Source organism: Symphalangus syndactylus, chromosome 2, assembly GCF_028878055.3.
Source record: "Symphalangus syndactylus isolate Jambi chromosome 2, NHGRI_mSymSyn1-v2.1_pri, whole genome shotgun sequence".
NCBI classification, from domain to species: domain Eukaryota; kingdom Metazoa; phylum Chordata; class Mammalia; order Primates; family Hylobatidae; genus Symphalangus; species Symphalangus syndactylus.
Window position 1 is genome coordinate 16,212,277 of NC_072424.2, and position 14,914 is coordinate 16,227,190.

Genomic DNA, 14,914 nt, shown 5'->3' on the forward strand with positions numbered 1-14,914 from the left:
AAGTGAATGTGCGTCCAGAGGGTTGGGGCCCTGAGAGGTTGTTGGTGTCTCCATCCAAGGTGCACAGGACACATGAGGTCACCGTCCTCCCCATGTGAACACAGCCACTGTGGGCAGGTGAGGTCGCCATCCTTTCAGTGTAGATGTGGCCACCCTGGGGAGATGAGGTCACCGTCCTCTCACTGTAGATGTGGCCACCGTGGGCAGGTGAGGTCGCCATCTTCTCCCTGTAGATGTGGCCACCGTGGGCAGGTGAGGTCGCCATCTTCTCCCTGTAGATGTGGCCACCGTGGGCAGGTGAGGTCGCCATCTTCTCCCTGTAGATGTGGCCACTGTCCGCAGGTGAGGTCGCCATCTTCTCCCTGTAGATGTGGGCAGGTGAGGTCGCCATCTTCTCCCTGTAGATGTGGCCACTGTCCGCAGGTGAGGTCGCCATCTTCTCCCTGTAGATGTGGCCACTGTGGGCAGGTGAGGTCGCCATCTTCTCCCTGTAGATGTGGCCACTGTCCGCAGGTGAGGTCGCCATCTTCTCCCTGTAGATGTGGCCACTGTGGGCAGGTGAGGTGGCCGTCCTCTCATGTTTCCTCACCTGGCTCTACGCAGGTCCCAAACTTCCCAATGTCCTTCCAGCCTGGGACGAACGGGGCTTGGATCTGGTGGCTGTGAACCCACATACCCCCGGCTCAATGGCCGGGGCCTCCAGGTGCAGTGGCAGCTTTGCCTGGATGGCATCAGAATCTCCAGTGGCCTCACCTGTTTGTTCCCTGGTCCTGAAACATGAAACACTCACATTGTGAAGAGGGAGCAGCCGGCCCAAGAGGGCCCGAGTGCCTGTGGCAGCCAGACCCAGGCCTGAAAAGGCTCGGCCCTCAACTTGCTGTGTGCTCTGGTCCGAATGTGTGTGTCCCCAAAATTCCTATGTTGAAATCCTCATATAACGTGATGGTATCAGGAGGTGGGGCCTTTGGGAGGTGATGGGCTCATGGGGGCAGTGTCCTCATGAGTGGGATTAGTGGCCTTATGAAAGAAGACTGAGGAAGACTGTGTGTCCTTTCACCATGTCAGGACACAGGGAGGAGGTGCTGTCTATGAACAGAAAGCAGGTCCTCACTAGACACCAAATCTGCCAGTGCCCGGAGCTTGGACTTCCCAGCCTCCAGAACTGCGAGCAATACATTTCTGTTGCTAACAGGTACCCGGTCTATGGTTACATGTGATAGCCATGTGATCAGACCTAAGACAGCGTGCTGTCATCAGCTGTCACAGGGAATTCTTGTGCGGGTGAAGAGGGAGAGTCTGTAAGCACATGGCCAGGGCATAGCAGGTGTCAGGAAAAGGCAACCACAGCCTCCTGCTCTTCACACGCCATGGTGACACCCACCCCTGTGCCCCTGCCCCAGGCTGGGAAGGGCCTCAGCTGGGTTCTGGGATGCCCCACCCCATGCCAGGAAGTCTCCCGTGGCTACAGGGAGCACCCACGTATGGCCTGTTTGGAGACAAAAGCAGGTGACAGTGTGTACGAAAACCAGAGGCGGGCCCAAAGAAAACGGAAGCCACTGTGTGCTCTACAGCCAGGCTGGGCACTGAGCTCCATTCCAAGCCAATGTGAGGACAGCTGTCCACAAACAGCCACTTGGAGCACAATGAGTGCCTGGCGAGGACACTGGCGCTTGGATCTGGTGGCTGTGAACCTGTATACCCCTGGCTCAATGGCTCGGGCCCCCAGGTGCAGTGCCACAATCAGTGCCTGGGGACCATGTCCTGGGAGACAGAGGAAAGGTGTAGGCACGCAGGGCACAGGGAGGCCCCTGTTACCTCCAAGGCCCCAACACGGGCCTTTCCCTGGGCTTGGCAATCTCCTAGCAAGAATGAGTAAAGAAGCTGCATTCCTCAATGCTGAACAATGTCCCTGAAAGGCAGGTGGGCAACTGTCAGAATGGACCTGCCTCGGCTCTCCTGCCATGTTGCCCCCACTGATCACCCACTGACTCGCAATCCTTTGCCCCATCCTCTGCCTCGGGGGCGTGGCCTAGGCTGCAGCTCTCAGGACAGGTTGGCAGGACTGCCCCAGCACACATCTAAGCACCAGCAGGTCCAGCGACAACTTTCACTCAACACCTACTAAGGGCCTGCCCCAGGCTAGGCGCACAAAGGCACCAGCTCACTGCACCTGCACAGAGAGCAGTCTGGCTCTGAATGGAAGGCAGCTGGGCTTGGAGGTGGGGAGGCCTGGGTTCTGACACCAGAGCCCCTTATCTGCTGTGAGATGGCACATGAGGTTCGTAACCTCCACGTGTCACTGGGGAATCAGGGGAAGACATCTGCTATACAGGGATGCTGTGTGCATACGGCTGACCCTCCCTCACCTGAGTGGGAGATGAAACACTCAGAGGACCTAGCATAGCCCTGACAAGGCAAATGCTTGAATGGGAGCTATTATTTAATTATATGACATGTAATTATGTCCCTCGGTGGCCAGTTTTGAGTTCTAATAACACAGTCGCTGTACATCAGCCAACCATTCCGTTCACAGGACCTCGGGATGCCAGAGCTGGAAGGATCTGAAAGGACCCACAGATCACCCTCTTCATTTCACAGATAAGGGAACTGCACTCAGATGAGCTGAGTCCTGGCCCGCCCCAGCTGGCAGCAGGTGCAATCCTTTGCCCCATCTTCTGCCTCAGGAGTGTGGTCCAGGCTACAGCCCTCAGGACAGGCTGGTGGGACTGCTGCGGCCCACACATCTTCCACCCCAGGGAGACCAGACACGCTGGTAGGACCCAATGCAGGGCAAGTGAGTGCTTTATAAAATGTAGGTTGCCAGGAGGAAAAACCGTCTTTATTCACAGCCAAGGGTCTTGTGTATTAATTCACATGGTTCCCGCAGCACCTTTCGCAACATCCCGGGCACTGTGCAGAGGAAAGTAAACAATAGATTTTCCCCTGGTGCCCTTCTTTCCTATGGTTCAGAGAGCAAATCTTTCTTCTCCTACGGCCACCTACACTAGCAAGCACAGCTGCCTTCCCACGCCTTCGTAATGCCCCACGCTGGTCTACAGAATGGACGAGGCGACCCTCCGCCTAGGAGGTGGTTTTCTAACCAGGGCAGCAAATCAAATGGATCTTTGTACAGCCCAAGCTAGGGGGGCTTTCAGCAGACACAGTTCCAACCGTAAGTCTCCTGAGTGTACAATCCTTACACAGCTAGCCTCGCTGCCGTTTTCAAAAGAGGAGAAACATAAAGTCCCCGTTCAAACACTCCAATTGGTGTAATCCAAGGTTCTGAGGGGCTGTGACTCTGTGGCAATTAACGTTTCCATCCCCTTCCCTGGTGGGGGTTATCTCTTAATCCTCAATAATGCTCATTCTTTTAGTAACTGCCATCTAAGAAAGAGGTGGGTGTTGTGCGTGTTCATTTTAAGAATGGAGATTGTTCTTTGCTTTGCTGAAAGGTAAGTTAGGCAGGAGGAAGAAGGACAGAATCAAAGAAGAGAACAGAGTGGCGTCCCGTTCATCCCAGAGCTGGCAGGACATCGGACTGGGAATCCCAGAAGACGCACCTGCGGCCAGAAATGGCCTCTCCGCACACTCCTTGGTGCTGGGGATGGAACACTCCCTGTAACACGCTATCATTTTCTTCTAAACCGTTTGTTTGTTTTATTTATTTATTTTGAGACAGAGTCTGGCTCTGTCACCCAGGCTGGAGCGCAGTGGCATGGTCTCGGCTCACTGCAACCTCCACCTCCTGGGTTCAGGCGATTCTCCTGCCTCAGCCTCCTGAGTAGCTGGGACTATAGGCGTGCAGCACCATGCCTGGCTAATTTTTGTATTTTTAGTAGAGACGGGGTTTCACTATGTGGGCCAGGCTGGTCTCGAACTCCTGACCTCAGGTGATCCACCCTCCTTGGCCTCCCAGAGTGCTGGGATTACAGGCGTGAGCCACCATGCCAGGCCAAGAATAGTTTATTCTTTGTGGTTTTTTTTTTTGTTTTTTTTTTGTTTTTTTTTTTGAGACGGACTCGCTCTGTCACCCAGGCTGGAGTGCAGTCGTGCAATCTCGGCTCACTGCAAGCTCCGCCTCCTGGGTTCACACCATTCTCCCGCCTCAGCCTCCTGAGTAGCTGGGACTACAGGTGCCCGCCACCATGCCCAGCTAATTTTTTGTATTTTTAATGGAGACGGGGTTTCACCATATTAGCCAGGATGGTCTCGATCTCCTGACCTCGTGATCTGCCCACCTTGGCCAGAATAGTTTATTCTTAATCACACATTTGACCTAGAGACTACAACGTGTTTGTCATCCAGCCACTTTCCATTAAAAATTATGGGTAAGTTTTTAAAAATATTACGAGAAATACTGTTCTATATGCTTGGTCATACAAAATAAACGAAGAGATGCAAACGACGCTCTGAGAACTACAGACAGCCCTCCTGGCTCTTCTCTACTTTCAAATCAAAGAAATACCAGTCACCATCCTCCCAGAGCCTGGCGTCTACACTGACTCAGCAAAATCCAGATACTGCTGCGGACTGATGAGCCGTCAAAGACGGGGGACATGGGAGCAGTATTCGGCAGACTCCAGCAAAGGCGTGAGCGCTCATTAAAACTGTCCCGCCCCCTTGTCCCAGCACCGGGGTTTGCTGGTTTAGGAACAAAGCCCCAGGAGTGTACATCCTTTCCAAAACAATGGGGTGCTTGAACCCACGGCGGATAAAAAGAATTCCACCCATTTCTTTCTAAAACCAACATCAAGGTCAAAATGTTATTGTATTGTACAGTTTACCTGGCTCCCAGCCAGGGCAAGAGCACAGTGGAGGTGCCCAGCCCCATCCTTGGTTCCTTCTCAGGTACAGTTTGCCCTCAGGAAGAAGAGCCAGAGAAGGGGACAAGGGGGCCCCTGGCAGTGGCCGCTCCCAGGTATCCAGCGTGTGGTCTAGAAGGGGTTTGGCCCTGCAGACTCCTCATCACACGGGAGGGCTGTGGGCCAAGGAAGGCCAGAGTGGGGTCCTCTAAGGTGTGGGGCCCAGAGCTGTCCAGGTCCAAAGACAATACCACCCGGACCCCCTGGACAGCCTGTGGGGCCATTTCTGGCAGGCACTGTCTCTTCCAGGCTCCTACGAATCTTCCATGTGAGAGGTGGTTCTCTGTGCTGGTGTAACTGGAAGGCGCAGAATGCATGCCCCACAGGGGTGGGGTGGGGACGAGATCTATTCCACCTGTCCACTAACCACCCATCTAAAAGGAACATACAGGTGTTTTCACTCACACTAAGGGAGAAATTTGTGGGAAAGTGATATGAAATCAGGTGACACAAGATTCATGAGGAATAAACAAACCACCATGATCTGCTGTGAATGTCTACCTCTCCATCCTCGCCCACTGACTGCCTTCCTTCCCCAAGCCTAGTGCTGGAAATACACATGTAGATTAACAGGCCTGTCCAGAGCTAATGTTCTTAAAAGAGCAAGGGGCCAAGTGCTGGAATCCAAGACTGTGCTGTGAACTTCCGAGACCCACTGCCCTCCTCCAAACCCAATCTCCCCAGAGGCCTCCCCTAAAATTCTGCAAAGCAAATGCAGAATAATCCAATGTATCTGTTCACCCTTCATTTTCAAGAAAACTACAAAAGCCACACATCAAGCACAACTCAAAGCCAAGAGGCCGACTCAGTGCTCGCCTCCAGACTGACCCAGGAAGAACTGCTGCAAATCTCCCCCAGGGCTCACAACCCTATAGGGCTGTCTGGGGGCCTCCCTGCCCTTGGTTACCTGGTTCTTCCGGGGGTGGCTGTGCGCTGACCTCAGGTTCTGGGATGACTTCGGGGGGTGGTGGGGGTGGAGCTGGCGGAGCTTTGACAGGGGTCGTTGACTCCGGGGTCTCAAATGCCTCTTCAGAATCGGAACTCCTGATGAGAGAGGGAGAAGCACAGGTTAGACAGGGGCCCAGAGCCAGTTCTGCTGAGCAGGGGTGGCCTTCACACCAGAGCCAGTGGGTTCCAGCTCGCTGATCAATTAAACTGTGCAGGGACAGATGAGAGGAAAGTCATTTTCTCGGTCGTGATTCCTAAGGGTGAATCTTATCACTGGCTCTAATTGCACACAAATGATGTATTCTTTGAACTCGGCTCTACTGGAAATACACACTTCTCGCCTTAGTGGCAAATACACACATAGCAGACTCTGGATGAACTTCCGCACATGTTCGTTATTAGGTATTGATTCAAAGAGAGAAAGGGAGACATTCTGCATGTTCAGTGCCATGGTGCCAACTCACCCACATGATCCCACCCCATCATCCTCTCCACTGTCCTGCCTTCTCAGCGCCTCTCATGACTTGTGAGTATAGACTTATTCTAGTAGTGTTTACTGTCTTTCTCTTCTACTGAGCTCAAAACACAGGAGGGCAGCCGGCCTTGTTTATCACAGTATCTCCAAGCCTACAGTGGAGGGCTGGGAATGAGCATGTGTTGAGTGGGTGAATGGAGTGAATGAAGGAAGCCAGCAAGCCGGCCAGGCAGAGGGTGCATCAGACCAAGACACAAAGCACAGCCACCAACCCCGACACAGTGAAAATGGCCCTCGCTGGTCTGCAGGGAAGTCTGTTCTCAAGGAAGACTCTTCACCCAGAGAACTGGACCAAAAATCCACGTGGAGAAACTCTGCCGACTGACAAGGAGAGGCCACTGGCCAAGCCTTGGCCTGGGCTGAAGAGGAACCAACAGGCCAGGTGTGGTGGCTCAGCCTCTAATCCCAGTGCTTTGGGAGACTCAGGTGGGAGGATCGCTTGATGTCAGGCGTTTGAGACCAGCCTGGGCAACACAGTGAGGCCCTATTTCTATAAAAAATAAAAATAAAAAATTACCCAGGCTTGGTGGCATGTGCCTATGGTCTCAGCTCCTAGGGAGGGTGAGGCAGGAGGATCACTGGAGCCCAGAAGTTTGAGGCTGCAGTGAGCTATGACTGTGCCAGTGCACCTTAGCCTGGGTGATACAGCAAGACCCTGTCTCTTAAAAAAATAAAAAGAAGAAAAGGAAGAACCAACAGACAGCCCTCCCCATCACCCTGCTTCCACCAGTGACTCAATTTTAAGCCAGAAAGAATAAGGCTTCCCCCAGTACTAAGCCAGCTCCACCTATGCTCAAGATGACCAAGGGCACGGTCCTGAGCCCAGCCTTGCCTTGGAGAACAGCTAGCCTGGCAGCAGCAGCCGCAGTTGGGCTAAGTTCCATTTTGGAAGGGTTAAACAGGCCGAAATACTGATTTATTCATTTGCAATGAGGGGCTTAATTCAAGAGGGTGGACACTTAGGGTGGCTGAATGGCACAAATGATCCCAGCAAGCAAATCTGGTGAAAACACAAAATCAGGGTGACCTAGCAGGTGAGTACGGACAGTGTGTGCACCAAGCTGCACCGGTGTCACCGAGCCGCACAACCCAATGCTGAGAGATGCTCACGTTGCTTAGCTTCCACAAAGACCAAAGAACCAGGGGCCCCAGTAGAGGCCACCATCTTCTAAAGACCACCAGCCAGCTGGCAGAGAGCACCAGGAACCAAACCAATCCCTCCACTATCTGCTGGGACCTGAGGAAAGAGCTATTTGGTGAGTTCCCATCAGAAAATCTGTATCGATGCTTTTATAACTAGTTTGTCAGTGACTTACTTCATCAGCACCAAAGATCCCCTTGCCCCTCCACCCCCCGAGGACCTTGGCTCCTCCAACCAGCCACAAAGCCTCCAGGGAACCAAAGAGTTTAAAAGAAACATCATAGCTGCTTTTGATGGGATCCAATGAGCCAAACCCAGTCTACTATTAAATTTCAAAAGGAAATAATTCATGCAAACACAACAGAAGATACTGACTTCTTACAAACACTCATTAATATTAAAGGGCTTAGCTTTTGTCTATGGGGAGAAGGTAAGATCCGCACTTGCACAACAACAGATCGAGGTACCTGAAGCATCTGTTTATCGGTGTGGAAAACAAAAGGAGGTCACACAACGGAGGAGCAAAGAAGAATGAGAGTTCAGACCAGCCTGGCGAGCCCTGGGTACGGCCCTGGGTGCTGCCCCGGGAACCCAGCTTCTTCCCCAGGCCCCCAGCACTGCACCATCATGAGCAACACTGACAAGACACACAGAGAAAACCTGCCTTTTTCCAGAGCCTCCCTGAAGCACCAGCAGACTGGAGTCCCCATTGCTGGTCACCGCAGTCCACATCCACCGGGCCCATTCCACTGGGGACCACATCTGCCAGGAGGCATAGGCCATTTCCACTGAAGAACAGCTTCTGTCCCCCAAATTCCCACGCCTAATTCCGCTGCTTGTATCTCTTGGATCTAAATCTCTTTCAATGTCACCAAAAAAGTTAGCTGCACCACCAGCCACAGATGCTGTGAGCTTCTCCAGCGTCCGGAGGCCCTGAGGCTGCCCCACTCAAGCAGAGATTCGAGGAAAGCCTGAGTACTCGTCCAACCCCTGGCTTCTGCATTCCTGGGCACTGGCAACGTCAGGCTCTGAAGCACAAAGGGCCCTGCTCTTTCTCAACAGCACAAGCAAGCAACAGGGAGGGCCGGATGCCCCTCGGTTCTAGCCGCTGAATTCCAATGAGGTCTCCGCTGCAGCAGCTGCCCAGCCTGTGCACCTGCTCAGAGGGACCGCTGTTCACGATCGCCCTGTGTGGAAGGCAGAGCATGGGGTGGGCCAGGGCACACCAAGCCCCTTTGTGGTCCCTTGCCTGTTTACTATGAACGATTTCTGCATCAAAATACCAGGGCCTACCATGGACCACGAGAATGGCATTCACTTCCGGTGCTGCCTGCCTTGTTTTCATATTTCTGAACCCTCTCTTGGGAGCAGACAGCAAGTTAATTAGAGGAGGTGGATGGCAGCTTTTTTAATTAGCCTTTTTTTCCTATCCAGTTTCCCAGGGGCTCAAACACATTTCTAAGAGCAAGGATTTCGGCAGTCCACCCCCAACGAGTCTGTACATAAAAATAAAGCAGCACTTTGGAGGCCCAGTGTATAAGCGCAATTCCCACCGGCTATTTGATATTTCTTTTCCTACTAGAAAAAAACCAAAGTACAAGAAATTATTCTGTTAAGGCTCCACGCATTTTAAAAATGAAAGAAAGCCGGGCGCGGTGGCTCACGCTTGTAATCCCAGCACTTTGGGAGGCCGAGGCGGGCGGATCACGAGGTCAGGAGATCGAGACCACGGTGAAACCCCGTCTCTACTAAAAAATACAAAAAAATTAGCCGGGCGTGGCGAGCGCCTGTAGTCCCAGCTACTCGGAGAGGCTGAGGCAGGAGAATGGCGTGAACCCGGGAGGCGGAGCTTGCAGTGAGCCAAGATTGCGCCACTGCACTCCAACCTGGGCGACAGAGCGAGACTCCGTCTCAACAAAAAAAAAAAAAAAAAAAGAAAGAAAATTAATTTAATTTGCTACAAAAATGTAGCAGAAAGAGAAATGTTGTCATTACAATCTGCTGAAATATCTCTAAATTATAGGAAAATATATTTATCAGGATATGCATATGCTATGTCCACCACAGAAGTAAATATGCAAATGCAATAAAATATCTATATTTCTATAGTGTAAACCAACCTTGTCCAACCCACGGCCTATGGGCTGCATGCGGCCCGGACAGCTTTGAATGCGGCCCAACATGAATTCATAAATTTTCTTAAAACACTATGAGATTTTGTTGTGATTTTTTTTTCCAGCTCATCAGCTATCGTTAGTGTTAGTGTATTTTATGTGTGGCCCAAGACAATTCTTCTTCTTCCAATGTGGCCCAGGGAAGCCAAAAGATTGGACACCCCTGGCTTGTAACACTTTAATTCTCAGCATGAAAAGCATGATAATTACCACCATTTGTTGAACATACTGTTATGTGTCAGGCACAGGAGTAGGCCCATTGTACACACATCTAAGGTCTTCAAATATGTCCTGCCTAGCCAGGTATGGTGGTGCACACTTGTTATCCCAGCTACATGGGAGGCTGACTCAGGAGGATCGCTTCAGTCCAGGAGTTTGAGACTGCAGCAAGCTATGATCGCACAACTATACTCCAGCCTGAACGACAGCGCGAGACCTTGACTCTTTAAAAAAAAAAAAAAAAAAAAAAGGTCGTGGTTGCCAGAGAGCAGGCCCATTTTACAGATGAGACAATCAGGCATTAGAGATGCAAATTCCTTTGCCAGAGGCCGTATGGTTACTGAATGATGGAAGCCGTCTCAAATCCAGAACTGCCTGTCTCTAAAATCTGTGCCCTTTTCACTACATCTGTGGCTTCCAAACGTTTTTAGCAAGCTCAATTTACAATATGCTTGTAATAGCATTTTACAATATGTAACGTAATAGCAATTTACAATATGCTTGTATAAGGTCTATCATGGAGAACAATTAAGTTGTTTGGAGGAACTTGAAAATCTGACACTAGGGGCTGGAGACATGAGGTAGCCGGATGCCTGTTGATTTCTCCCCCCGCTGCACATCACTGGGAAGAGTCCTGAGATGCACCCATGAGTCATTACAAATAGCCCCTGACTTTTAACGGCCTGTCCTGTGATCATGCAATAATTTTTAATAAGGCAGACAGGGCAGGAGGGTCAACCAGCTGTCCCAACCGAATTAATCTATCAGTACAAGGCAATCAATGTGCTAATGGTATCCAATACCACACAGTGCAGTCTGTACAACCAAGCAGGGAAGAGGGAAACACGTAACCCCGAGTGTGGACAGACTGCTGGCCACGAAAACAGGACCCTGCCGAGCTCCTCAACTGTGTACTAGTTCGGCTTAAAAACGTTTTCTCAAGTACTTTCTTGGTCTCTAGAGTCCCACAGAGCACAGTCGGAAAACGTCTGCTCCACACAATGCTGAACTAAACACCTCCACAGCTGACACACTGTGTGAAAGAAGGGCGTGGAAATTGGCCCCAAAGCAAGAGTCAGGTAGCTGGAAAATGCAGACCCTAAGAGCCTATTTCCCTATATTTGTGATCCGGTTTAAATATTTTCAGGTTTTTACTCTATGAACTATGACAACAAAATAGTTTAAGATCAGCATCCACACCCATACATAATATACACCTACACACATATATACACCCATGTGTGAACGTGTGAGTATATCTCTAAATAAAACATAAGCATCTTGTAATAAAGAGGTATTATAGATGTAGTTACCCGTATATCATTAAATGGTTACATTTGCTCAAGTTTTACTGGAGATAATTCAAGGGCTTGGAATAATAAATTGCAAAGGCCATAAAATCTTGGAAGTTGGAAGAAAATTTAGAGATCATATCCTATTCCAACACACTTATCCCAGCTAAAGCCCAGAGAGCTAAAGTGGCTTGCCCAAGGTAACCAGCCCATTCATGACAGCCAGAGCTGGAAATTCCATAGAACCGGGCCTACATTCATGGAGCACTGCCTCCAAACAAGAGCCTTTGCTCTAAATACAGCACCCATCCTGGAAATCTAAAGTTTATATAACATTTGACTGTTACCTGATTATCAAGAAATAATTCCTTCTTGAGCATTGCTTAAGGGGAAGAGGATCCTTCCATATTCGAATCCAGGTCAATTCCTTAGAATTCCAGTTTGCAGCTCCCGACATGAAAGTGATCTGGGAACTGCAGGGAGGGTCTTGGGACCACCCCTCAGAGTGAAAGGACACAGTGCAGGCCAAAGACAGGGGCTTCCTTCTTCTGAGCTCCCCTCCTCCTTCTACCTCTTTTTCCCTTGAAGACCGAGCCCAGGTAAAAGCAACAGCTCCGGACAAAAGCCCTGGTCGGGGAAAGCCAGCCAGCATTGTCCAGGCTGAAAGAGCAGCTGCTATCCCTGAAGAGAGAGGGAGATCTTCCAGAAACAAAACCGAGCCCTCGGCGACAGATCAGACAGTCTCATTCATCTCTTCATCTCGTGTAAGAGTTTGAGGACTCTGTGAGTAAATGAATATTTTTGAAACTGCTGCATGCTAGATTCTATTCAACAAAATATTCCGCTGAATGAAACCTTCAGATCGTCTTGCCAATAAAAGCTTTCCCCTCCCCAATCTGTGCACACACACACACCTCGCTGGCATAAAACAATATGATCAGACCGGTCATTTTTTTAAGGGCTGACAAAATGATCTTTCACTCTAATTCATCCATCCTGCATATACAAAAGGAATTGCTCTGTTGTATCAATATTTAGGTAAATAAGAACACGATTTCAATACAAGCAAATGCCAAGACCCATCTTGGACGGTCAGGTGACTGAGAAGCAGCCAGCCAGGTACTGCCTTCCATAAACAAACACCAAGCTAGCTCTGGCAAGCCAGGCTGCTAGAATTTTCCAGGCTGACACCTACGGCTGCCTCGAGAAAAATCAAAGCAGATGACAACACATTTACCCCGAGATTCCCAGCAGGTCCTATTTTCAGAATCAAGTAGCTATCACTTTGTGGCTATGTTGTGATGTTACCGGAGTTCCCGGGGCACTGGCCATCGCCGTCCTGACCATCACTAGGTTATAGCAGCAGCATGACCAAGAGGAAAGAGCACCGCAGATTGAGGAGTCCCATGCCTGGGTTATGGCCAGGTGTTAATTGAATACAGTTACAAGAAATAGAAACCCAATTCTGGATTTAAACTAAAGCATGGTCAGGCACCGTGGCTCATGCCTGTAATCCCAGCACTTTGGGAGGCCAAGGCAGGCAGATCACCTGAGGTCAGGAGTTCAAGACCAGCCTGGCCAACATGGTGAAACCCGTCTCTACTAAAAAAAAAAAAAAAAAATACAAAGATTAGCCAGGCATGGTGGCGCATGCCTATAGTCCCAGCTACTTGGGAGGCTGAGGCAAGAGAATTGTTTGAACCCGGGAGACAGAGGTTGTAGCGACCCAAGATCACACCACTGCACTCCAGCCTGGATGATAGGGCGAGACTCCACCTCAAAAAAAAAAAAAAAAAAAATTAAATAAATAAACTAAAGCAAGAATGAGATTTACTGAAAACCCAAGGAGGCTAAGGAACCACATCTGAAGAGACAGGAATGAGGGCACTTCAGTCCTCCAACCATTTTCTGGATCTCAGCCCACAGTTTAACTTCCAGGGAGGGAGTATCTACTTGGCTCCTCTTGGGTCTCTTGGCTGGAAGAGGGTAGAAACCTTAACAAAGGAGCAACCTGATGAGACTCAACAGAATGGGGAGACAGACTTCCCCAAAAGGCAGGCAGGAGGCGGAAGGGAGGACAGGCAGGCCACAAACAACCAGAGTCTACTACAGGATGCCTCCCAGCTCCCCTTGACAAGCACATGGCCTTAGGCAAGACACCTGACCTCCCAGGCCCTGGGACTGTCACATAAATGGGGATATTAATGACCATAAGGATAATGCCTCCCCATTATTACTGCAGCTCTGACTCTGCCCGTGGCCTCCAAGCATTAGAAATTTGGGGAAATGAGGGCTGGGCACAGCAGCTCATGCCTATAATCCCAGCACTTTGGAAGGCCGAGGTGGGGCGAAATTACCTGAGATCAGGAGTTCCAGACCAGCCTGGCCAAGATGGAGAAACCATGTCTCTACTAAAACTATAAAAATTAACTGGGCGTGGTGGCATGTGCCTGTAATTCCAGCTACTCGGGAGGCTGAGGCATGAGAATCGCTTGAACCTGGGAGACAGAGGTTGCAGTGAGCCAAGGTCATGCCACTGCACTCCAGCCTGGGCGACAGAGTGAGACTCTGTCTCAAAAAAAAAAAAAAAAAAGAAAAAGAAAAAAAAGAAAGAAAAGAAATTTGGGGAAATGTGATTTTGCTAGCAAGCAGACCAAGTCCTCTATTTTACTTGGTCAAAGCTGCTGAGCTAGACAGGAAAGAGACACTGGAGGCCAGGAACAAACTGTGGCTGGTGCTAAGCCAGGCCGCCTGTGGACACCAGAGTGTACGGAAGAAAGGGCGAGCTCCAGGTCGTGCTGAGGGCAACTTCATCCTCCCCTCAAGGGGCACACAACCAGATCCAGGGCCAGGGGACTGCTTCCAGAATGAAGGGGGCTCAGTGTGGCACTGTGCCCACGTGGGTGTGCATACGTGTGTCTGCTGAAACTCACTCCCCTAACAGAAACATACGTGGTTTTGAAATTGGCTTATTTGTGACAATACCAGGATCCTTGCAAAAGAGAAGTGACCTTCTAGTGGCTGAGGGCCACTGCAGGAAGCGCAGAGTGACACTAAACCGGCCCCCACAACCTGGGCTCGTGATTTCACTGATTTGTAACTGGATCCTGCTATGCCTTCCTGGAGAAAGGCCAGACTGAATCAAGTGTCAGGAGAAATAAAGAAAAAAGAGCCTCGGACCACCCTTTTAGTTTCCTTGCCTTCACACACAGATATCCCCAAAATCTCTTTGTAGCTAAACTCCTTGATTAACTTAAATTGGAATCTTCAAACTCAGGTTTGGCTGGGGGTGGTGGCACATGCCTGCAATCCCAGGACTTTGGGAGGCCAAGGTGGGCAGATCACTTGAGGTCAGGAGTTTGAGACCAGCCTGGCCAACACGGTGAAACCCTGTCTCAACTAAAAATATAAAAATTAGCCAGGCGTGGCGGTGGGTGCCTGTAATCCCAGCTACTTGGGAGGCTGAGGCAGGAGAATTACTTAAACCCGGAGGCAGAGGTTGCAGTGAACGGAGATCATGCCACTGCACTCCAGCCTGGGTGACAGAGCAAGACTCTGTTTCAAAAAAAAAAAAAAAAAAAAAAAAACTCATTTTATCCCCCCAGAGACTGAGTCTTGCTCGTCACCTAGACTGGAGTACAGTGGCACAGTCACAGCTCACTGCAACCTCAAACTCTTGGGCTCAAGAGATCCTCCTGCCTCAGCCTCCTGAGTAAGCTGGGACCACAGGTGTGTGCCACTAC

The 14,914-nt window shown here is 50.3% G+C and overlaps 1 protein-coding gene across 5 annotated transcripts in view; it reads right to left on the reverse strand.

Moving 5' to 3' along the window:
* The window catches only part of TACC2 (transforming acidic coiled-coil containing protein 2), a 226,755-nt gene that overhangs the window by 51,133 nt on the left and 160,708 nt on the right, over positions 1 to 14,914 (reverse strand). For all 5 annotated transcript variants that reach the window (XM_055246763.2, XM_063624980.1, XM_055246764.2 and 2 more), the window contains one exon: positions 5,770 to 5,906. In XM_055246763.2, the coding sequence (XP_055102738.1) occupies positions 5,770 to 5,906 (137 nt within the window). The remainder of the gene's footprint in view (positions 1 to 5,769; positions 5,907 to 14,914) is intronic.